The sequence below is a fragment of the Cnephaeus nilssonii genome, assembly GCF_951640355.1.
Source record: "Cnephaeus nilssonii genome assembly, chromosome: 20".
NCBI lineage: Eukaryota > Metazoa > Chordata > Mammalia > Chiroptera > Vespertilionidae > Cnephaeus > Cnephaeus nilssonii.
Window position 1 is genome coordinate 28585863 of NC_137091.1, and position 18461 is coordinate 28604323.

The 18461-nt window shown below is 42.6% G+C and overlaps 1 protein-coding gene across 1 annotated transcript in view; it reads right to left on the bottom strand.

Moving 5' to 3' along the window:
• MBTPS1 (membrane bound transcription factor peptidase, site 1) overlaps positions 1–18461 on the bottom strand; it is a 62655-nt gene that overhangs the window by 19066 nt on the left and 25128 nt on the right. Inside the window, exons 9-13 of the mRNA XM_079800353.1 lie at positions 17062–17164; positions 14720–14871; positions 10722–10883; positions 4358–4502; positions 160–348 (exon numbers count right to left, since the gene is read on the bottom strand). Of these exons, the coding sequence (XP_079656479.1) occupies positions 160–348; positions 4358–4502; positions 10722–10883; positions 14720–14871; positions 17062–17164 (751 nt within the window). The remainder of the gene's footprint in view (positions 1–159; positions 349–4357; positions 4503–10721; positions 10884–14719; positions 14872–17061; positions 17165–18461) is intronic.

The window sequence follows — 18461 nt, forward strand, 5'->3', positions numbered from 1 at the left end:
AGCTGCTGTACAGGCCCTGGAATCACTGATCCTGGCCTTCAAGCCTAATCACACCAACTGTGCTTCCAATCTGAGCCCATGGGCATTGAGCCTGTGCCCCTTCCTGGCAGGCGAAGGTGAAAGGTTAAGAAACACAAGCCCCTCTCTGCACGCACTTACTTCTACCTCTGCTGGGGAAGCTACCGTGATCATGACGTGCCCCTGTGCAATGCCTTCCCAGGAAGCCGCTTTCTTGGTGACAGAAATGGAAATGGCCAGGTAGCCTGACCAAGGCCATAACACCGAGGAGTAAGAGAAAGCCACTTCGATGTTGTCTCCATTCTGTGGCAAATAGGGCTGCCAGTCAGGCTGCAGGAGAAAAACAAGCCAAGGCTAAGGTGAAATGCTCAATTCCTAAATTATCTACAGCAGTTTTTTTGTTTTTTTAAAATATACTTTGATTTTTTACAGAGAGGAAGAGAGAGGGATAGAGAGTTAGAAACATCGATCAGCTGCCTCCTACACACCCCCTACTGGGGATGTGCCCGCAACCAATGTACATGCCCTTGACCGGAATCGAACCTGGGACCCTTGAGTCCGCAGGCCGACGCTCTATCCACTGAGCCAAACCGGTTTCGGCGATCTACAGCAGTTTTTGAAAAATACTTCATATTTTAAAAAAGGCAAAATGAAATTTGTATACAGACACTAAGCAACCTATAACCAAAGTAGCCTATAGAATGTCTAGAACATCACCCACTAGAAATGTATAGAATCCATTATTTCTGACAGCCTCCAATTTTTTTTCTCTTTTTCTGACAGCCTCCAATTTTAAAGAGAATTTTTCCCCAACCTTAAAAAAGAAATAAGGGACACATATTTCTATCACATAAAAGTTGACGTACAGGTTTAGTGAATTTAAATAAATTAAAACTCTCAGGTTGGAGGTTAGATCCCAATTAGTTGTATGCTTAAAGAATCACATTAGCCCTAGCTGGTTTAGCTCAGTGGATAGAGCATCAGCCTCCGGACTGAAGGGTCCCGGGTTCAATTCTGGTCAAGGGCACATGCCCGGGGTTTTGGGCTCGATCCCCAGTAGGGGATGGGCAGGAGGCAGCCAATCAATGATTCTCTCTCATCACTGATGTTTCTCTCTCTCCCTCTCCCTTCCACTCTGAAATCAATAAAAAAATATTTTTTTAAAAAAGAATCACATTAACTTAAAGGAACCAAATAATAAAACGACATGGATGCAAACTGTCCCCAAATTCTGAAGCCAATGATTGGGGAGGTGAAGTTTATGGGACGCCCAGAGGAAGAGCTGGCTTGTTGTCAGAATGCCTGCCCCTTTAGTCTCTTCCAGGTATGAGGAAAGTGAAAAGGGAAGCATGAGAGAGACCATCTGGAAGAAACATAAATGAGCTCTAACATTCTAATATTTCAAAATTTCAATAACCAATATTTCAAACTAACCACAATTACTCATTTCCCTCACAAGCCAGATAGTAACAATACTCCCCAAATGAGTCAGCATATTTAAAAAAATCTGAAAAAGGAGAAAAATATTTATAGGGTACAGCATGCAAATAATAAGAAAAGGGATTTTTAATAAATGCTCTTGAGATGACTGGTTAGCAATTGAGAAAAAAGTTAATTTTCATCTATCTCTTATATCACATATCAAATTAACACAGATTTAAAAGCTACATGTCTAACAAGCATAAAAGTCAGTAGAAAACGAAATTGAAAATTTTAATTATATCTGTGGAAACATGTTTCTAATGTTTGAAACAAAAGAAAAGATAAAAATTCAACTGAATGGAAACGTGAAACCTTTACAGAATTTCCATCCCAAAATAAAACCACCACTCACATTAAAAAGAAAATTAAACAATAATTTGTGTAACTTTTTGCATAAAATACAACAGTGGTTAATTTCTCTATGATATGAAGGTCTTCTTGCTCAGATGCATAGGGAAAATCTAAATTCCAGTACAAAAATGGGCCAAGGCAATAAAAAGCTAATTCACACAAGAAAAAATAGAATTAGCATTTTCCAGGTTTACTACCTGGAGATATTCACCTCACAAACGTAAAGTTAAAAGATGAACCACCTAGAACCAAACCAAATATCCATAAAACAAATTGAGATCCATCCACACAATGGACTATTATTCAGCCATAGAAAGGAGTGTCGCATTGATACATGCTGCCACACCAATGAACCTTAAAGGCATCATGCCAGGTGAAAGGCCAGTCACAAAAGACCACATATTGTCGGATGCCATTTAAATAAACTATCTAGAATAGATAAACCCAACGAGACAGAAAGGGTATTAGTGGTTGCCAGGGGCCAAGGGCAAGGAGAATGGGGAGTGACTACAAATAGATGTTTCTTTTTGGGGTGATGAAAATGTTCTAGAATTATATAGTAGTGATAATTGCATTACTACTTGTGAATACACTAAAAACTGAATTGCGCACTTTAAAAGGGTAAATTTTATGCTATGCAAATTTTATTCCATTTTAAAAAAATCTCATGGAATTAAAAAAAAAAAGTACCACCCAGTGCGGACATGGTGGAGACAGCGCCCTCTACAGTCTGAGATGATGTATCTCCTCTTGGAAAGAATTTGGTAGTATGTACCAAGAGCCATAATAATGTCCATGCCCTCTAGATTCCAACCCAGGGAGATTACATTAAGGAAATAATTCAGAAGAAAGGGAAATCACATATACAAAGATATTCAGTGAAATGCTTATATTGGAAAACCACCTATTTTTTGTTCATGCAGGGGGAAATAGTAAGCAAATTATGACTTCGTAGTTCTATGTAATATTAAACAACCACTATAAGTACATGGGTATCTATATACATTTTTTAATGTTTTCAACATAATGAAAACTGAAAAAAAGGATTAAATTTTTGCCTAGTGCACAATGATAACAAAAAATATGTATTTCAGGTAAGAGCTGGAAAAGAGTATTAAAAAAAATAGTGGCTATGACCACTATGCTGTGCACCTGAAACTAATCTATATATATAAAGAGCCAGAGGCCATCACATCTGAAACAACCGAACGGACAACCGAACAGGCTGAGTGGAGTGATAAAGCCAGCAGGGGGTTTAGTGAGGGATGACCAAACAACTGAGCATCAGGCTGTGTGGGGCGACCAGGCCAGCAGGAGGGTTAGTGAGGGACGACCAAATGACTGAACAGCAGGCTGTATGGGGCAACCAGGCCGGCAGAGGGGGGCAGTGAGGGGCGACCAGGCTGGCAGGGGGGGCAGTTGGGGGCAACCAGGCCAGTTGGGGGGCTGCAGGTGGGGGCAACCAGGCCAGCAGGAGGGCAGTTGGGGGTGACTAGGCTGTTAGGGGGGGCCAGTGAAGGGCGACCAGGCCGGCTAGGGGTGCAATTGGGGGCAACTAGGCTGGTAGGGGGTCAGTTAGGGGTGACCAGGTCGGCAGAGGGGGGCTGTTGGGGGCGACCAGGCCGGCAGGGGTGGCAGTAAGGGGCGACCATGCGGCAGGGGGGTGGGGGAGGCAGTTAGCCGTGACCATGCTGGCAGCGGGGGGTGGGGGGGCAGTTAGAGGCAATCAGGTCGGCAGGCAGAGGTGGTTAGGGGTGATCAGGCTGGCAGGGGGGCCAGTTAAGGGCGATCAGGCAGGCAGGCAGGTGAGCAGTTAGGAACCAGCGGTCCTGGATTGTGAGAAGTATGTCCGACTGCCGGTTTAAGCCCGATCCCTGTCAGACATCCCCCGAGGGTTCCTGGATTAGAGAGGATGCAGGCTGGGCTGAAAGAACCCACCCCCACCCCTACCCCGTGCACAAAGTTTGTGCACCGGGCCTCTAGTACAAAATAATACTGAATGTAAATGGTAACTGAAAAACAAACAAACCAGCTGGTATGCAAAATTTTTTTTAAATGCCTATGTTACTGTGCTGGGGCTGAAAGTTATTTATCTGTTCTCTTTCCCTATCCTTTACTGTTAAGATAATGTTTATGCAGTAAGTATAAAAAAATGATAAAAACAAAATTGAAAAAAGGCCATACTTTCTAGATCTTAAGGCCCATTTGTGCTTATTCTCACAAGTGAGCCTTTAATTATAGGTGGGAAGTAATAAAGATAAAGGATCATATGTAATTAGTCGATTCAGAAGCTAAACTCAAGATGTCAAAGTAAAAAAATAGCAAATGGGTTTTACTAATTTATCCCTGGACTTGTGTATAAAAGACTTAGGGGAAAATAAATTACTGCTTCCAATACCCTGGCACTCGACAAGAGAATCTTTCCTGTTTATTTTCAGGAGAAAATGCTAAGGCACAAAGGTCTGGGCCAGGTCCAAGTTCACTACAAGCCAGAGAGCAATTTCACCTTGTCTACAATTCTTCCGGTGACACCCATGCCGTTGAGGATCGTGACATTGACGATGGTCGGCATTCCTCCATAGTAGATGGGCTGGGAGCAGTAGGGCCACATGTAGGGACACTCAGTCAGATCTATGTAGCTGGGGCTCAAACTGAAACAAAGAACATGGTGTCAGAGTAGGACATGTTAGAAAACAACACTGAAGCGACACACTGTAGGAAGAGGCGACAAGGCCCTTAGAAGGGCCACAGCAGGCATCTGGGAACTTGGCTTTGAAATGCTCCCTGTGCTGAGCAGGCCTCTGGGCCAGCTTGCCCAGACCGTCTGCACAAACAACGGATGGAGCGGAACATTTTCTTCCTTCTGCAAGTCGAGAACTCCAGTGGCAGTGGCTGTGGCTGGCAGCCCCAGTGAATGTGTTGGACTCAAGCATCTCAAATCACTGGGGCAAAGACGAACTTTTAAATAAATGCAGCTGTGACAAATGGGTGGTCACTTGGCAAAAGATAAAATTAGATTCATACCTCACACCACACACAAGAATAAACACCAATGGATTACACCACACACAATGGATCAGGGAGTCTCAAGTAAATAAAAGAAAGCAAACAAGTATTAAAAGAAAACCTGGGTAAATTCTTTCACCCCAGTGCAGAAAATGGCTTTCTGTGACTCAAAATCCAAGGACAACAACAACAACAGACTAATAAAGTTGGCTATTTAAAAAAAAACTGCCTGGCAAAACACTTCACACAAAATTGTAAGACAACCGACAAACTGTAAAACACCTGCAAATATGTATCACCAACAAATGGTTACTAACCTTAATATATAAAAAACCCTTAACAACTGAGGGACAAAACCCCCCGAGAAAAAAAGAGGAAAAGTGAACACACACTTAACAAGAAAAGTGTAAATATGGCTGTTAACCATAAACAAAAGAGTTCAAATTCACTCATAATTAGAGAAGATATGGAAATTACAACAATATTGAGAGAGCATTTCTCACTGATCAGGTAAAGTAACCAGCATGACACAACATTGTGCTGGTGAGGCTCTGGGGAAACAGGCACTCATGCCTCGCTGTGAATACACACAGACACAACCCTCTGGATAGGAATGGAGTGACACCTCACAAAGCTCCTTAACCCAGAAATCCCACTTGTAGGCATTTTCTCCAAAAACACAACCTTCAGCAAAGCTAAAATACTAGACACAAGGTTATTCAAAGCAATAATTTACAAATGCAAAATATTGGGAACAATGTAAATGCCCAAATATAAATAAGTGGGTGAATAAACAATGGTACATCCACACTATGCAGCTGTAAAAAGACAATCTCTATAAATCAATACAGAGCTATTTTCAGGTGCTATTAAGTGACAAAAACAAAGTGCAAAAGAATATTTGTAGTAATGCTCTCCTTCCTGTAAGAAAGGGTGGGCAAAGTAGGTTTATAGTTGTGAGTGTGCAAAACAGTCTATTCCTACATTATTTATTATTGTATTACTTCCTATAAGGACAAGTGTAAACCTACTTTTCCCCACCCCTGCATATATGTATCTGCTCATTTATGCAAAGAGAAATACAAGACAAACCAACATCTGAGACTGTTACCCACACGGATGGGTGGGGACAACGTGGAGAAAATGGAACAGAGGTTATAAAGGAAAGTGACATTTGTGTGCAGTTCTGACTTTAGAGTCATGGTAATACATCACATACTCAATCCATAAATAGCTGAAATCAATCAGGAAGTGGGGGGGATCAAAAAAGAGATACAAACACTAACAGATGAACTCAACTATATTAAAACTGAAAAGCAAAATTAACCTAACTTTGGAAAATAATATGACTATATTCTGTAAAGCTAGATAAAAAAACCAAAAAACAAAACAAAAAACTACACATAAATACTGTACTCTGGTTAATAAATTTGTTTTTTGCAAGGGCAAATACTAGGATTGAGCCAGTAAGTAAACATATGGATAATGAGAGCCACGTTTCTTGCTGTTGGAGAGGACTTACAAATCAGGAGAGGAGACTATACTGAGAACCGTGGTGCTGGCTGGGGCCAGAAGAAAGATGAACTCATGTTTTTAGTATATCTACAGATAGCTATATCAAGAAACAGGCACAGATGTGTGAGTACATACAGACATTTCTTATCTCTGCTGGAAAGGCCTAGAAACAACTATGAGCACAGCTGAGAGGAGCACACCTAGTGCCCAGGTCTTGGTTTCTAAATACCACTCTTCAATGAAAGGACCCAGGCTGCTTGGAGAGAGAACTGAGACTGAGGCTGATATGGAAATGCTATGCTGCCAAAAAGTAAAAAAAAAAAAAAAGAAGAAGAAAAAAAGTGCTCAAAAAAATGATAGAGACATCGAAAAAGACACAGGAGCCAACTAGAAGATGCTCCCAATAGCCAAATCTGGGACAATTTAAACAAGAAAATGTACAATGATACTGGACTGTAACCCACAGAGTCAAATAAATATCTGTGTTTCCATACTGATATAAATAATTGAATAAATAAATGGGAAAGAAGAGATAGTTCTTCCTTATAGCAGAATTCCATTTAATGAATGAGAGAAATAAAGTCACCATGAGGCAATTTCATAATAATCACTGCAGCAAGAACCATCAATGGATGTTAAAACTAGTGAGCGAAGTATGTTAAGAAACAAGGTCATCTGAAAGCGCAGGCCCTTAGTAGTTCCAAAGCAACAACAAATAGTAACTGCAGTGGAGAAACCCAGCAGTCGCCACCTAAGGCAGACACTGTGAGCCATGCTGTTGGATCTCCTGCCCCCGAAGCACAGCTAGGACAGCTCCAGTTGCCGCCCCTCTAGATCCTCCACCACCTCTGTGCCAAGGCCCTACTTCCCCAATGACTGGGTGGGACTAGTGAAGTCCATCCCTGTGGGACACACGTTCCTCTAACAGGTGACTTTGGTTCAAGGACTCCCATCAGGAGAAACATTTTAGACCTGTGCTGCAGTCTGAGGGTCTTTCTCTGTAATCCTCCTTCCTCCCACCTCCTTTCACAGGTGTCAGTCAGCATGGCAGCCCAAGACTCTTCCTGCCGATTCCTGCCTCCTTCCCTTTATCCTTCATAGGCCCTCACCCCAATGGGTCTCCTGGACAGCTAACCCCATCTTGGGGTCTGCTTCCTGGAGGGCCTGGACAGACACATCACCTAAATTAAATCATGCAAATGTACTCCACCAGAAATAAGAGGAAGAAAACCGAGGAAGTGTCCCTGAATGGAGGAGACCAAGGGGACGTGACAACTAAATACAATGTGGGATGCTAGACTGGATCCTGGGCCAGCAAAAGGACAGCAGTGGGACAATGGAGAAAACTGAATGCAGTTTATACGTTAATCAATGGTAATATATCTTTTAATTTCCAGGCTTTGAGGCTTATACTACAGGGTGGGGCAAAAGTTGTTATAGTTGTTCAGATGGAAAATATAATAATGTATAAACCCCATCTAATAAAAGAGTAATATGCAAATTGACTGTCACTCTAACACACAAGATGGCTGCCCCCATGTGGTCAAAGATGGCTGCCCCCATGTGGACACAAGATGGCCTGCAAGGGAGGGCAGTTGGGGGCGATCAAGCCTGCAGGGGAGGGCAGTTAGGGGTGACCAGGCCGGCAGAGGAGGGAAGTTGGGGGCAACCGGGCCTGCAGGGAAGGGCAGTTGGGGGGGACTCAGGCCTGCAGAGGAGGGCAGTTAGGGGCAATCAGGCTGGCAGGAAAGCAGTTTGGCATCAATCAGGCTGGCAGGGGAATGGTTAGGGGGTGATCAGGCTGGCAGGCAGAAGTAGTTAGGGGCAATCAGGAAGGCAGGCAGGCAAGCAGTTGGGAGCCAGCAGTCCTGGATTGTGAGAGGGATGTCCGACTGCCCGTTTAGGCCCGATCCTACTGGGATCGGGCCTAAACGGGCAGTCGGACATCCCTCGAGGGGTCCCAGATTGGAGAGGGTGCAGGACACCCTCCCCCCACCCCGTACACAAATTTCATGCACCAGGTCTCTAATACAATAATGAACTGCTTCACATACTCACAAATATAAACATACTTTTGCCCCAACCTATATGGCTATATAAGACTAGAGGCCCGGTGCATGGATTCGTGCACCAGTGGGGGTCCCTCAGCCTGGCCTGTGCCCTCTCATAATCCAGCACCCCTTGGGGGATGCTGGAGAGCCGGTTTTGGCCCAATCCCGCAGGCCAGGCTAAGGGACCCCACTGGTGCATGAATCCGTGCACCGAGCCTCTAGTCTTATCTAATAAAGATGGAATATGCAAATTGACCGTCACTCCACAACAAAGCTGGCAGCGCCCACAGCCAATAAGGAGGGAATATGCAAATTGACACGACAAAGATGGCAGTGGCCAGGCTGGGCCACTTGTGTTGTCGCCATGGGCAGTGCATGCACGCAGGTGTGGAGTGGCCGGGGCAGGATGCTTGCTATGGACGGGGTGGGGGGGCCGGGGGGTGGAGGGAGCTACAAGAGGGCGGCAGGGCCGGAGCAAAGGCGGAAGGTGGCGGCCAGAGCTAAGGCCCAGGTCCCAGAGGGAAGCCAGTGCCGGCAGCCAGGGGAAGGAAGGCCTATTCTTGCACAAATCTTCATGCATCGGGCCTCTAGCATGCATATAAGATCTTTGGTTAATCCCGGTTGCTTAGGCTTTTATATATAGAGACTAGAGGCCTGGTGCACAAAACTCATGATGCTGGGTGGGGGGGAGCCTTCAGCCCGGCCTGCACCCTCTCCAATTGGGATCCTTCTCATAATCCGGGACCACTGGCTCCTAACCGCTCACCTGCTTGCCTGCCTGATTGGCCCTGACCCCTCTGCCTGCCTGCCTCTCTGATTGCCCTAACTGCTCTCCCCTGCCAGCCTGATAGCCCCTAACTGCCCTCCCCTGCTGGCCTGATCGCCCCTAACCGCCTCTGCCTCGGCCCTCGCCACTTTGGCTTTGTCCGGAAGATGTCCAGTCTATCCAGTCTAATTAGCATATTACCCTTTTATTAGTATAGATGTTTAACATTAAGGAGAGTTGGGTGAAGGATTTATGGATCCTCATATACTATTTTTGGAACTTTGTTGTAAATCTAAAATCATGTTAAAATAAAAAGTAAAATTTCTTTACCAAAAACACATAACCTCAAGCTAATCATGAAAAAGTATCAAATAAACCCACATTAAGAGACTGTCTATAAAATAAGTAACCACACTCCCAAAGGAGTTAGAATCATGAATGACCAAACTGTTAGAGGCCAGAGGAAACCAAGGAGACATGACCACTAAATGCAATGTGGGGAACAAAGAACACAAGAGAAAACCAGCGAACTGTGAACAAAGCCTGCAGGTTAATGACAGGACAGCATCAGTGCTCATTTACCAGTTAAATTATGGTCACCTAAGATGCTGGCATTAGAGGAAGCTCAGCAAATAGTATATGAGAACTCTGTATATTATTTTTGCAAATTTCTATAAACCTATGGTTATTTCAAAAAAAAAGTTTGAATTGGAAACCATTGTTTTAAATCATTCACATTAAAAATAACAGAACAGCCTTGGCTGGTGTTGTTTAGTGGTTAGTGTTGGCCCATGCACCGAGAAGGGTTGCAGGTTTGCTCCCCACCCCTCGTCAGGGTGTGTGCAGGAGGCAACCAATCAACATGTCTCTCTCACATCAATGTTTCTTCAATGTTTTTCTCTCTCTCTCTCCCCGTCCCTCTCTCACTGAAAAAAATATCCTCATACAACAACAAATACACTGAGTAGCCAGATTATTATGATCTCTGAACGCATAATAATCTGGCCACTCAGTGTGTGTGTGTGTGTGTGTGTGTGTGTGTGTGTGTGTGTGTATGAGGCCCAGTGCATGAATTCGTGCATGGGTGGGGTCCAGCCAGCCTGGCCAGGGGGAGGAGACATGGGTGGTTGGCTGGCCTGCCTGCTGGTTGAACTCCTGGTTGAGGGGACAATTTGCATATTAGCCTTTTATTATATAGGAATACACTGAGTGGTCAGATTATTATGCATTCAGAGATCATAATAATCTGGCCACTCAGTGTACATATATATGTATATGTATATACACACACATGCACACACACACACAATAAATGAATAAATAAATAAATAAATAAATAAACAGAACATCAGGAAGTGGACAGCAGTTCAAGTTTTGGCAGCTGACACCAAGTAGAAGTGGCACAGTGAAGCTCTCCATGGACTGACTGTTGTGTGTGGTTCCGGTTTGGAGGCTAATATTTAGTGTAAAGGGAAAAACACCCTCAGGACCCAGCGAGGAGAAAGGCCTATTCAAAAATTAAACATACTGACCTTGCCTGTGGTTTGTAACTGTTGAGGATTTGATAGGCTCTAAGGAGATCCAGCTTGCCATGGCCTTGCTCAAACATATTGACCCCAGGAAGTCTCCGGGCTGATGCAATCAGGGCCTGCTTCATACTGGCTGGATTCACCAGTTCACGTTTCTGGACTGTGCTGAGGAGGAAAATCATGTATTTGCTCATTTTCTCATAAAAGAGTAAAAATCTGATTACTCCTAATTTGCAAATGTGCAAATGTGACCTCCAATCTTGTTCTGTCTATAATGAAAGTTTCTTTGGTAGGGCCCATGCTAAGATGAGGATACTGTGTGATCATTTCTGTACCAGACTTGGGAGTGACCAGTTATTAGCCTTCCACATGGCTTGTGAGAGCAGTGACTCATGGGGCTAGTACCTGTTTATACTAAATGGATCAGAAAAACATATTTTTCCTACTAAGTCGACCTTACAAATTATAGGAGGCAAGACTAGGTAAGAGGTAGTGGCTCCTCAGGTGAAGCTAGGAGGAAGAGGACAAGCTGGGAAAATGAAAGGAAAACATACAGGTCCTAGGAAGGGAAGTTAATGCAGGATGGGCAAGAAGCACAGCAACTGAGTGAAGCCCACTGCCTCCACAGCGAAACCCTGCCTATTTTGTTTTGGAAGCCACCATGTGATGCATCACTCTGGTGGATAAAACCTGATAGGAACATGCAGACCGGAGGCCACCTTGAGAGTTTCATCATCAGGATGCATCTGGACACAATGAAACTCAGCTCTATTTGGCTAGAAGCTTAGCGACACCTAAGCAGCATCAACCTCTTAAGAATGCTGGCACTAAGACATTCATTGTTGTATACCTATGTATTATAAACACAAGTGAATTTTAACTTCTAAATGTAGGTAAGAAAAAAGAAAAACTTACTCTAAGTTCCTAAATCTTTTTATATGGTGGTTGGTCTTGGAGTATAGGCAGGTTTTTCTAACAGGTTTAGAGAGGAAATCTGACATAATGAGAAGAGGACATAAAGTAGGACCGATTCTCAACAACAATAAAAGAACTACTAAGAGCTCAGCTATAGGTCAACAACCTTCCCCTCTTCCTGCTGATAGAGCAAGACCAAAGGTTAGGCTCTCGTTCTTTACGGAGCACCAGGGAGGCCGGAGCAGCAGGAGGCCGGAAGCTGAGGAAGCGCTTCCTTGTTGCTCAGTATCTGTTCTGAGCTATTAGTCAGGCCATAAAAATATTTCTGAACCGTCACAGTGGCATTTTCATCTGCTGCAGGGAGATGAGGGAAGTGAAAGCTTTCCTTGACGCTGAAAATATCTGCACTTAGAGATGCCACTGGAAATGGAAAACACATCCTCCTCATCTCCCCACTCATTTCACAGGAGGGGGATTTGACAGACTGAATAGTGGAGCCCAGAACCACGTTCCTGTTAACCATCATGGCAAGTGGGAGCCATACATTAGTTTCATAATCAACAGGAGTGGAAACAAGAGCCCTAGCTAGCGAATCCAGAAGCCTAAGGGAGCCAGGTAAATCCACAGTTGGCATGCCCTTCCCTCTTCTTTCACTGTATGTAACACGAGGGTGAGAAAAACAACTAGAAGAGAAAGAGAATGTTTCCAACAGGCATGTGGTTATTTTCCAGGACTACTCTCACCAATGTCAACAATCTCAAGAATGTGGCTCTGAACTATAAGGGAAGGATGGGAAAAGGAAGAAAGAGATAAAGACCTACTTTTTATGAAGGATTATTAATAAAACACATCTCCGGCATTAGAAGCTAAAATCAACATAAATTTACTTGCTTTTAAAGAGAATTTTAAATATAAAAACATTTAGTATCCTTTGCCTGTTTTAATTTTAAAATCAACAGAGTATAACTTTGAAAACTGCGGAGTTTTGTGTTATTGCAACACAAAAGCTCAACTAATGCCTCACCTAGATAGAAAAAAAATTTTTTTTGGGTGGGCGTGAAGGTGGGGAGGTAAAATACAAAATAAGTCCTAGCTCCTAAGACATCTTCTTATAATTTTGAGAGTAAGCGTATCTGACTAAGTTAGAGCACGTGAGCATCAATTCTAGTCGATTATCTTTGAGAACTTTCAGTTTCATGAACTACAAAATGAAGGGTCGATCATTAAGCTCCATCCCAACCATAGATGGGATTCAACAAGACAAAGAGCATAAGTCAATTACACAGAGAATCTTGTCTCTCCCAAAGGAGTGGTGACTGCCAGTCCCACTGCCTGGTTTGACAGCTCCTTAGCTAACAGAGAACATTAAAAAGTGAATCTCCAGGAAATGGAGGATATGGCACGAAAATACCTCACTTTTTGATCCCTGCCTGATATACACACTTGTTTGGATATACTAGGTATACCAGTTAATAATGCAGATTTTGTAATCAAAGAAAACACAATAATTTCAAGAGAAACATCAAAAGTGCTTTATTCAAAGTAATGTCCATCACTAGCTACACATTTCCCCCATCTTTAGGTAATTTGTTGACACTGTCCCAATAGAACTTTCCTTGTTTTGAGGCAAACCATTCAGAGACCCAATTTTCCACTTCTTCGTATGTTTTGAAGTGCTGCTCAGAAAGTGCGTGTGCCATCGATTGAACAAGTGGTAATCTGAAGGAGCAAAGTCTGGTGAATACAACGGGTGGGTTAATACTTCCCAGGCAAGATCTCTTAATGTGTCTTTAACTGGTTTTGAAGTGTGTGATGGTGCGTTACCATGAAGCAAAATTACTTTGCCGTGTCTTCTGGCACATTCTGGTCATTTCACATTCAAAGCGTGGTTCAAATTGATTATTTGTTGTCAGCAGTGATCAGTATTAACGGTTTCACCTGGTTTTAGAAGCTCATAATACACCACACCTTCCTGATCCCACCGAACGCAGAGCTTTGTCTTCTTTCTGAAGCGATTTGGCCTTGTAGTCAATGTTGATGGTTGACCTGGATCAACCCATGATTTTGTGCATTTGGGATTCTCAAAATAAATCCACTTTTCATTGCCAGTCACAATTCGATGCAAAAAAGACTTTCTTTCGTGCTGTTGAAGCAACATTTTACTGATGACTTTTCGGTTTTCCATTTGTCTTTCGTTCAGTTGATGCGGCACCCATTTTTCTTCCTTTAAAATCTTTCCCATTGCTTGTAAATGATCTTTCTGCAAATAGTTTTTGAGTTTGACACGCATCTTCATCCAATAATGCTTGTAATTGTTGGTCTTCAAACTTTTTTGGTTGACCTGGACGTTCTTTGTCTTTCACATCGAAATCATCACTTTTAAAAGAGTTTAAACTAGCATTCACAAGTATCTTCAGATGGAGCATGTTCACCATAAGGTTCCCAAAGTATACGATAACTTCTTCTTCAAAATAATGAATTAAAACTTCCCACAAATGCTCTCTTTTGGCATGAAATTCGACATTTTTTAAGCATAAAAATATTTATGATCTTAACACCTTCAGCAAATTTGACATATGAAGTTTTGAAGCTTGTTGTCAATACAACAAAATAGCATACATATCAAATCGCATATATATCAGCATATGTGTAACTCCATCTATTGAAAAAATCTGCATTATTAACTGGTACACCTAGTAACAAGTACAGATGTAGCACAAAAATAGTATAAAAGCAAACAAAATGACACTGTACTTTCCTCTCAATTTTGCCGTGAACCTAAAACTGCTCTTAAAAAAAAAGTCTTCAAAAAACAAACAAAACAGACTTCAAACATAAAAAAAGTAACAGGTATTACTAGTATGTCCTTATGTATTGCTTTATGGTTTAGCATTTACAGTGTGTTCCTACGTATGTCCACTAACTCACAAGAATCCTCCCTCAAAGAATAAATCCTGACCTCTTTTGTGGAGATGAAGAAACAGATGGAGCAAGGTCACATGATATGCTCTAAAATTCTAAGTTGGTGACAAGCAAGACTCAGCTGGTCTGCTGGCACCACCTTCTCTTTGCTAGGCAACTCTCACCTTACTAGCAAGGTGACAGCTCCGGCAACCACTGGAGAAGCCACGCTAGTCCCGGAAAGGGCCCGGCAGCCCCCTTTCATACCGGAGCCCCTCACTCCAGCACCATAGGTGACAATATCAGGTTTCACACGGCCATAGCCTCCTGGTAGCTCCTAGAAAAAAAAGGAGGCTGATTTCTACCACAGCATACACACTGGCACATAGAACAGAAATAAGGGTTACTTAAATGGAGTGTAACCTTAGTAAGATACTGGTTTTAGTCTGAAATTCACTGCAATACAGAAAACAAGCTTAAATGATAATGAAGAAAATACAATTATTTTTGGAGTGTTTTATAATAACCAGGGTAATAGTAATGCCATAGAGCAATTAAAAAGTAAATATTTTAAATTTTGTTAGCACGCAAAACTAGAAACTGAAAACTGATTTATTGCTAAATAACTTAAAAATTAGAAATATCTTAGAAAAATCAGACAATCAATACTAAAAATTAAAAGAAAAATTTTCTTTATAAGAAAAATGTACATAATATAACTGAAGATTTTAATCTTCCACCAGAGGGGAAAGAAGAAACCATTCAGAATGATAAATGTAACTGTACGAGAAACAGATAAGATTTTAATGGAATATCCTGAAATTTCATAGAAACAAAGGCAAAATGAGAATTACAATAGGATCTTATATTCTGTAGAAAGAAGTAATCCAACTGAAGTGAAAATAGCTTTCATGGCAGTGAAACATAAATGGACTTACATCCAGCTATGTGGGACACTGTGTAAAGATACCTTCAACTACAGCTCTGTAAGTAAGTGACTGAGGAACATTTCTAAGGGCATGACAATGCATTATAATTCCATGAAAACATTTCCGAGAGAGCCAAAGAGACATCAACTGGTGGAGGCGTTGTTTCCAAGTATTTAGCCATACAAAGAAAGTGCTGAGGGAGTACAGATGAATGAATATGAAACATATCCCTGACTTTCTCAGGGTGGGGTCCACCCGACTGGTGACAACTGAACGTCATCAAGAAGAAGGCATCCGCCGAAACCGGTTTGGCTCAGTGGATAGAGCGTCGGCCTGCGGACTGAAAGGTCCCAGGTTCGATTCCGGTCAAGGGCATGTACCTTGGTTGCGGGCACATCCCCAGTAGGGGTTGTGCAAGAGGCAGCTGATCGATGTTTCTCTCTCATCGATGTTTCTAACTCTCTATCCCTCTCTCTTCCTCTCTGTGAAAAATCAATAAAATATATTTAAAAAAAAAAGAAAAAAGAAGAAGGCATCCAAGTGCATATGGCATGGGCCCACTGTGGGGCCAACTGAAAATGGTGCCAGGAGAGGTGATGCTATAGAGCAGTGATGGGCAACCTTTTGAGCTTGGTGTGTCAAACTTAGCCAAAAAAACTGAGCATATCTCGGGTATTGTGTCACTTTGAGGAAAAAACATTATTTCGCAAATGTTTCATCCTCAGGAGCAGCAAATGTTTCATCCTCGGCATGCGGCAGCCTCAGCAGCCGCGTGTCATCAGAAATGGCTACGCGTGTCAGTGCTGACACGCGTGTCATAGGTTCACCATCACTGCTATAGAGGGAGAAGGCTACCCCATAAAGTGGCGCCAGTGCAGACAAGGCCACCATGTTCTCAGGAGGCTGCGAGTCTTTTCTGGGACTTCCCAAGACCTCAAAGCTTGGCACCCTTGAGCTAAGAGCACCCAGAGTGATGTGACCCTGAAGACCCTGTGAGGCAGGCAAGAGTGCCTATTGCTGCCTGAGGAAGCATCTTACATCGACTCCACCACCGTTCTGATGGGTAAAGGAGGACGGATTAGATGCATGATTAAACCCAGAGTAACTGAATTAATTAACTTGGAGTTATTTCCATTTTGTCCAGCTAAATACAATTACTTCTGCATTAGCAGAGTTGATATTAAATTCTTCTCACTGGCTTCTCGTTTCTTAAGGCCAAAAAAAATCATCTCACCTAGCACCAAGGAGGACTGCTCACCTTCCTATTACTTAGGACAAGTGGGCATGAATCCAATTGACCTACAAAGTGAGTCACTCAGAAATAGTAAAACTGAAGGAAAACCAGGAAACACCATTCAGAACCTGTCCCTGCCTGCTGCACCATAGTCAAGTGGCAGGCCAGATCAACGGGGCCAGGTCTCTTGTTCTCATGGCTGACAAGTATATATATCAGCATATGTGTAACTCCATCTATTGAAAAAATATGCCATCCATGCACGTGAGTGTTGGGCTTACAAGCTTTTCTACCTGTGCACTTACAAATACACCCAAAGGCTCTGAGACAAACAGTTCCTTTAGGCACATGAAACAAAGCCTACCCAGGTAGTCATTCCCCTTGAAGAGAAGCGGGCGATGTTATCCTCAAAGTCAATGCCACCTACTCCAATCACATCCATTTGATCAGCAGGGTTATTCAGAGTGCTAAATTGAGGCACAAAAACACAAGGAAAGAAAAATAATTTTAAGTGAATAATTCAAAGGCAAATCCTCCCAGAAAAATCTAAGATGGTATAAGACTCTTCTGTGTCAAGACTCGCGGCTGCGTTGGACTGCTGCTACTTACAGCTGTCCGGTGGAAGGCCAGGCTCACTGCCACCCTCACAATGACCACCCTTTCTTCCTTTCCTCCCTGTCAACGTATCATACTTTGGCCCAAGGCTTTCTTTTTCCTTCACGACTTCTGACTTGAAGGAATCCCCCTTCTCTAATTTCACAAGATTTAACACTATGATCATTCATCACCTACTTATACATTCTCACATCACTTTCAAATTGTTCCAAGCGTATTCATCAGCCTCCCCAGTTAGATCCCACATTCCTCTGGGAAGGAGCTGTAATCACACATTTGCACCTGCCACGGTCAGGAAGTTAGTTTTCAACTGATCGTTTACAGGGTGTTCCCCTTTCCTCACTGGGAATTGTGGAAATGATAACCATTACTCCATAATCTTGAGCTCCTCAAAGGGAAGAGGCAGAGAAAAACCGTGTAATTCTCTTCCATACCTCAGGTGTACTAGATCTGCAAAGAAATTATAATGAAATTGATAACGACAAAAATGTTTAAACTATTAAATCCAGATGCAACTAAACTATTTGAAAATATAAAACAACCACTTATGAAAATGCATTTCCGAGCTTTATCTATTTGGTAGTTCTGCTACCAAAAAAACAAACTCTGACAATTCAATAACCAAAACTGATTCCAAGTGGCTTCACTGAAATTAGTAATAAGATTTTAGGGCATGTGCTTTTGACCAGTTATTTAAACCACACTGAATCAACCCTGGCACTGCCTTTTAGCCCACTGGCCAATGACATGCTATCAAGTGGTTGTTCAGAGGCACCAACAGTGATATTTTACTGTCTGATGCTAAAAATTTATAATTTCTATGAAATCAAGGAGCAAAGCTTAGAAGTCACTGACAAAACTTCCCACTGTAGTTGACGCAAAAAAAGCCACCCTCTGACCCTCCCTCTACCTGTCAATCCCTATAATACTTAGTGTGCTTTATTTAAACCCTTAAACTAGAAGGGAAAACTTCAAGAAATCTTAGTTGGTGATGAAAGGGGAAGCTGCAGCTGCAGACCCCTGCACCGTGAAGTTTAGGTGTCAAGGGTGCAGGACCCTGAGAGAGCTCACAGCAAGGGGATCTGGAGATGCGAGCATTATTTGCAGAGTGACTGGCAGCTCCATGCCTGCAATAAGTGACCCAACAAT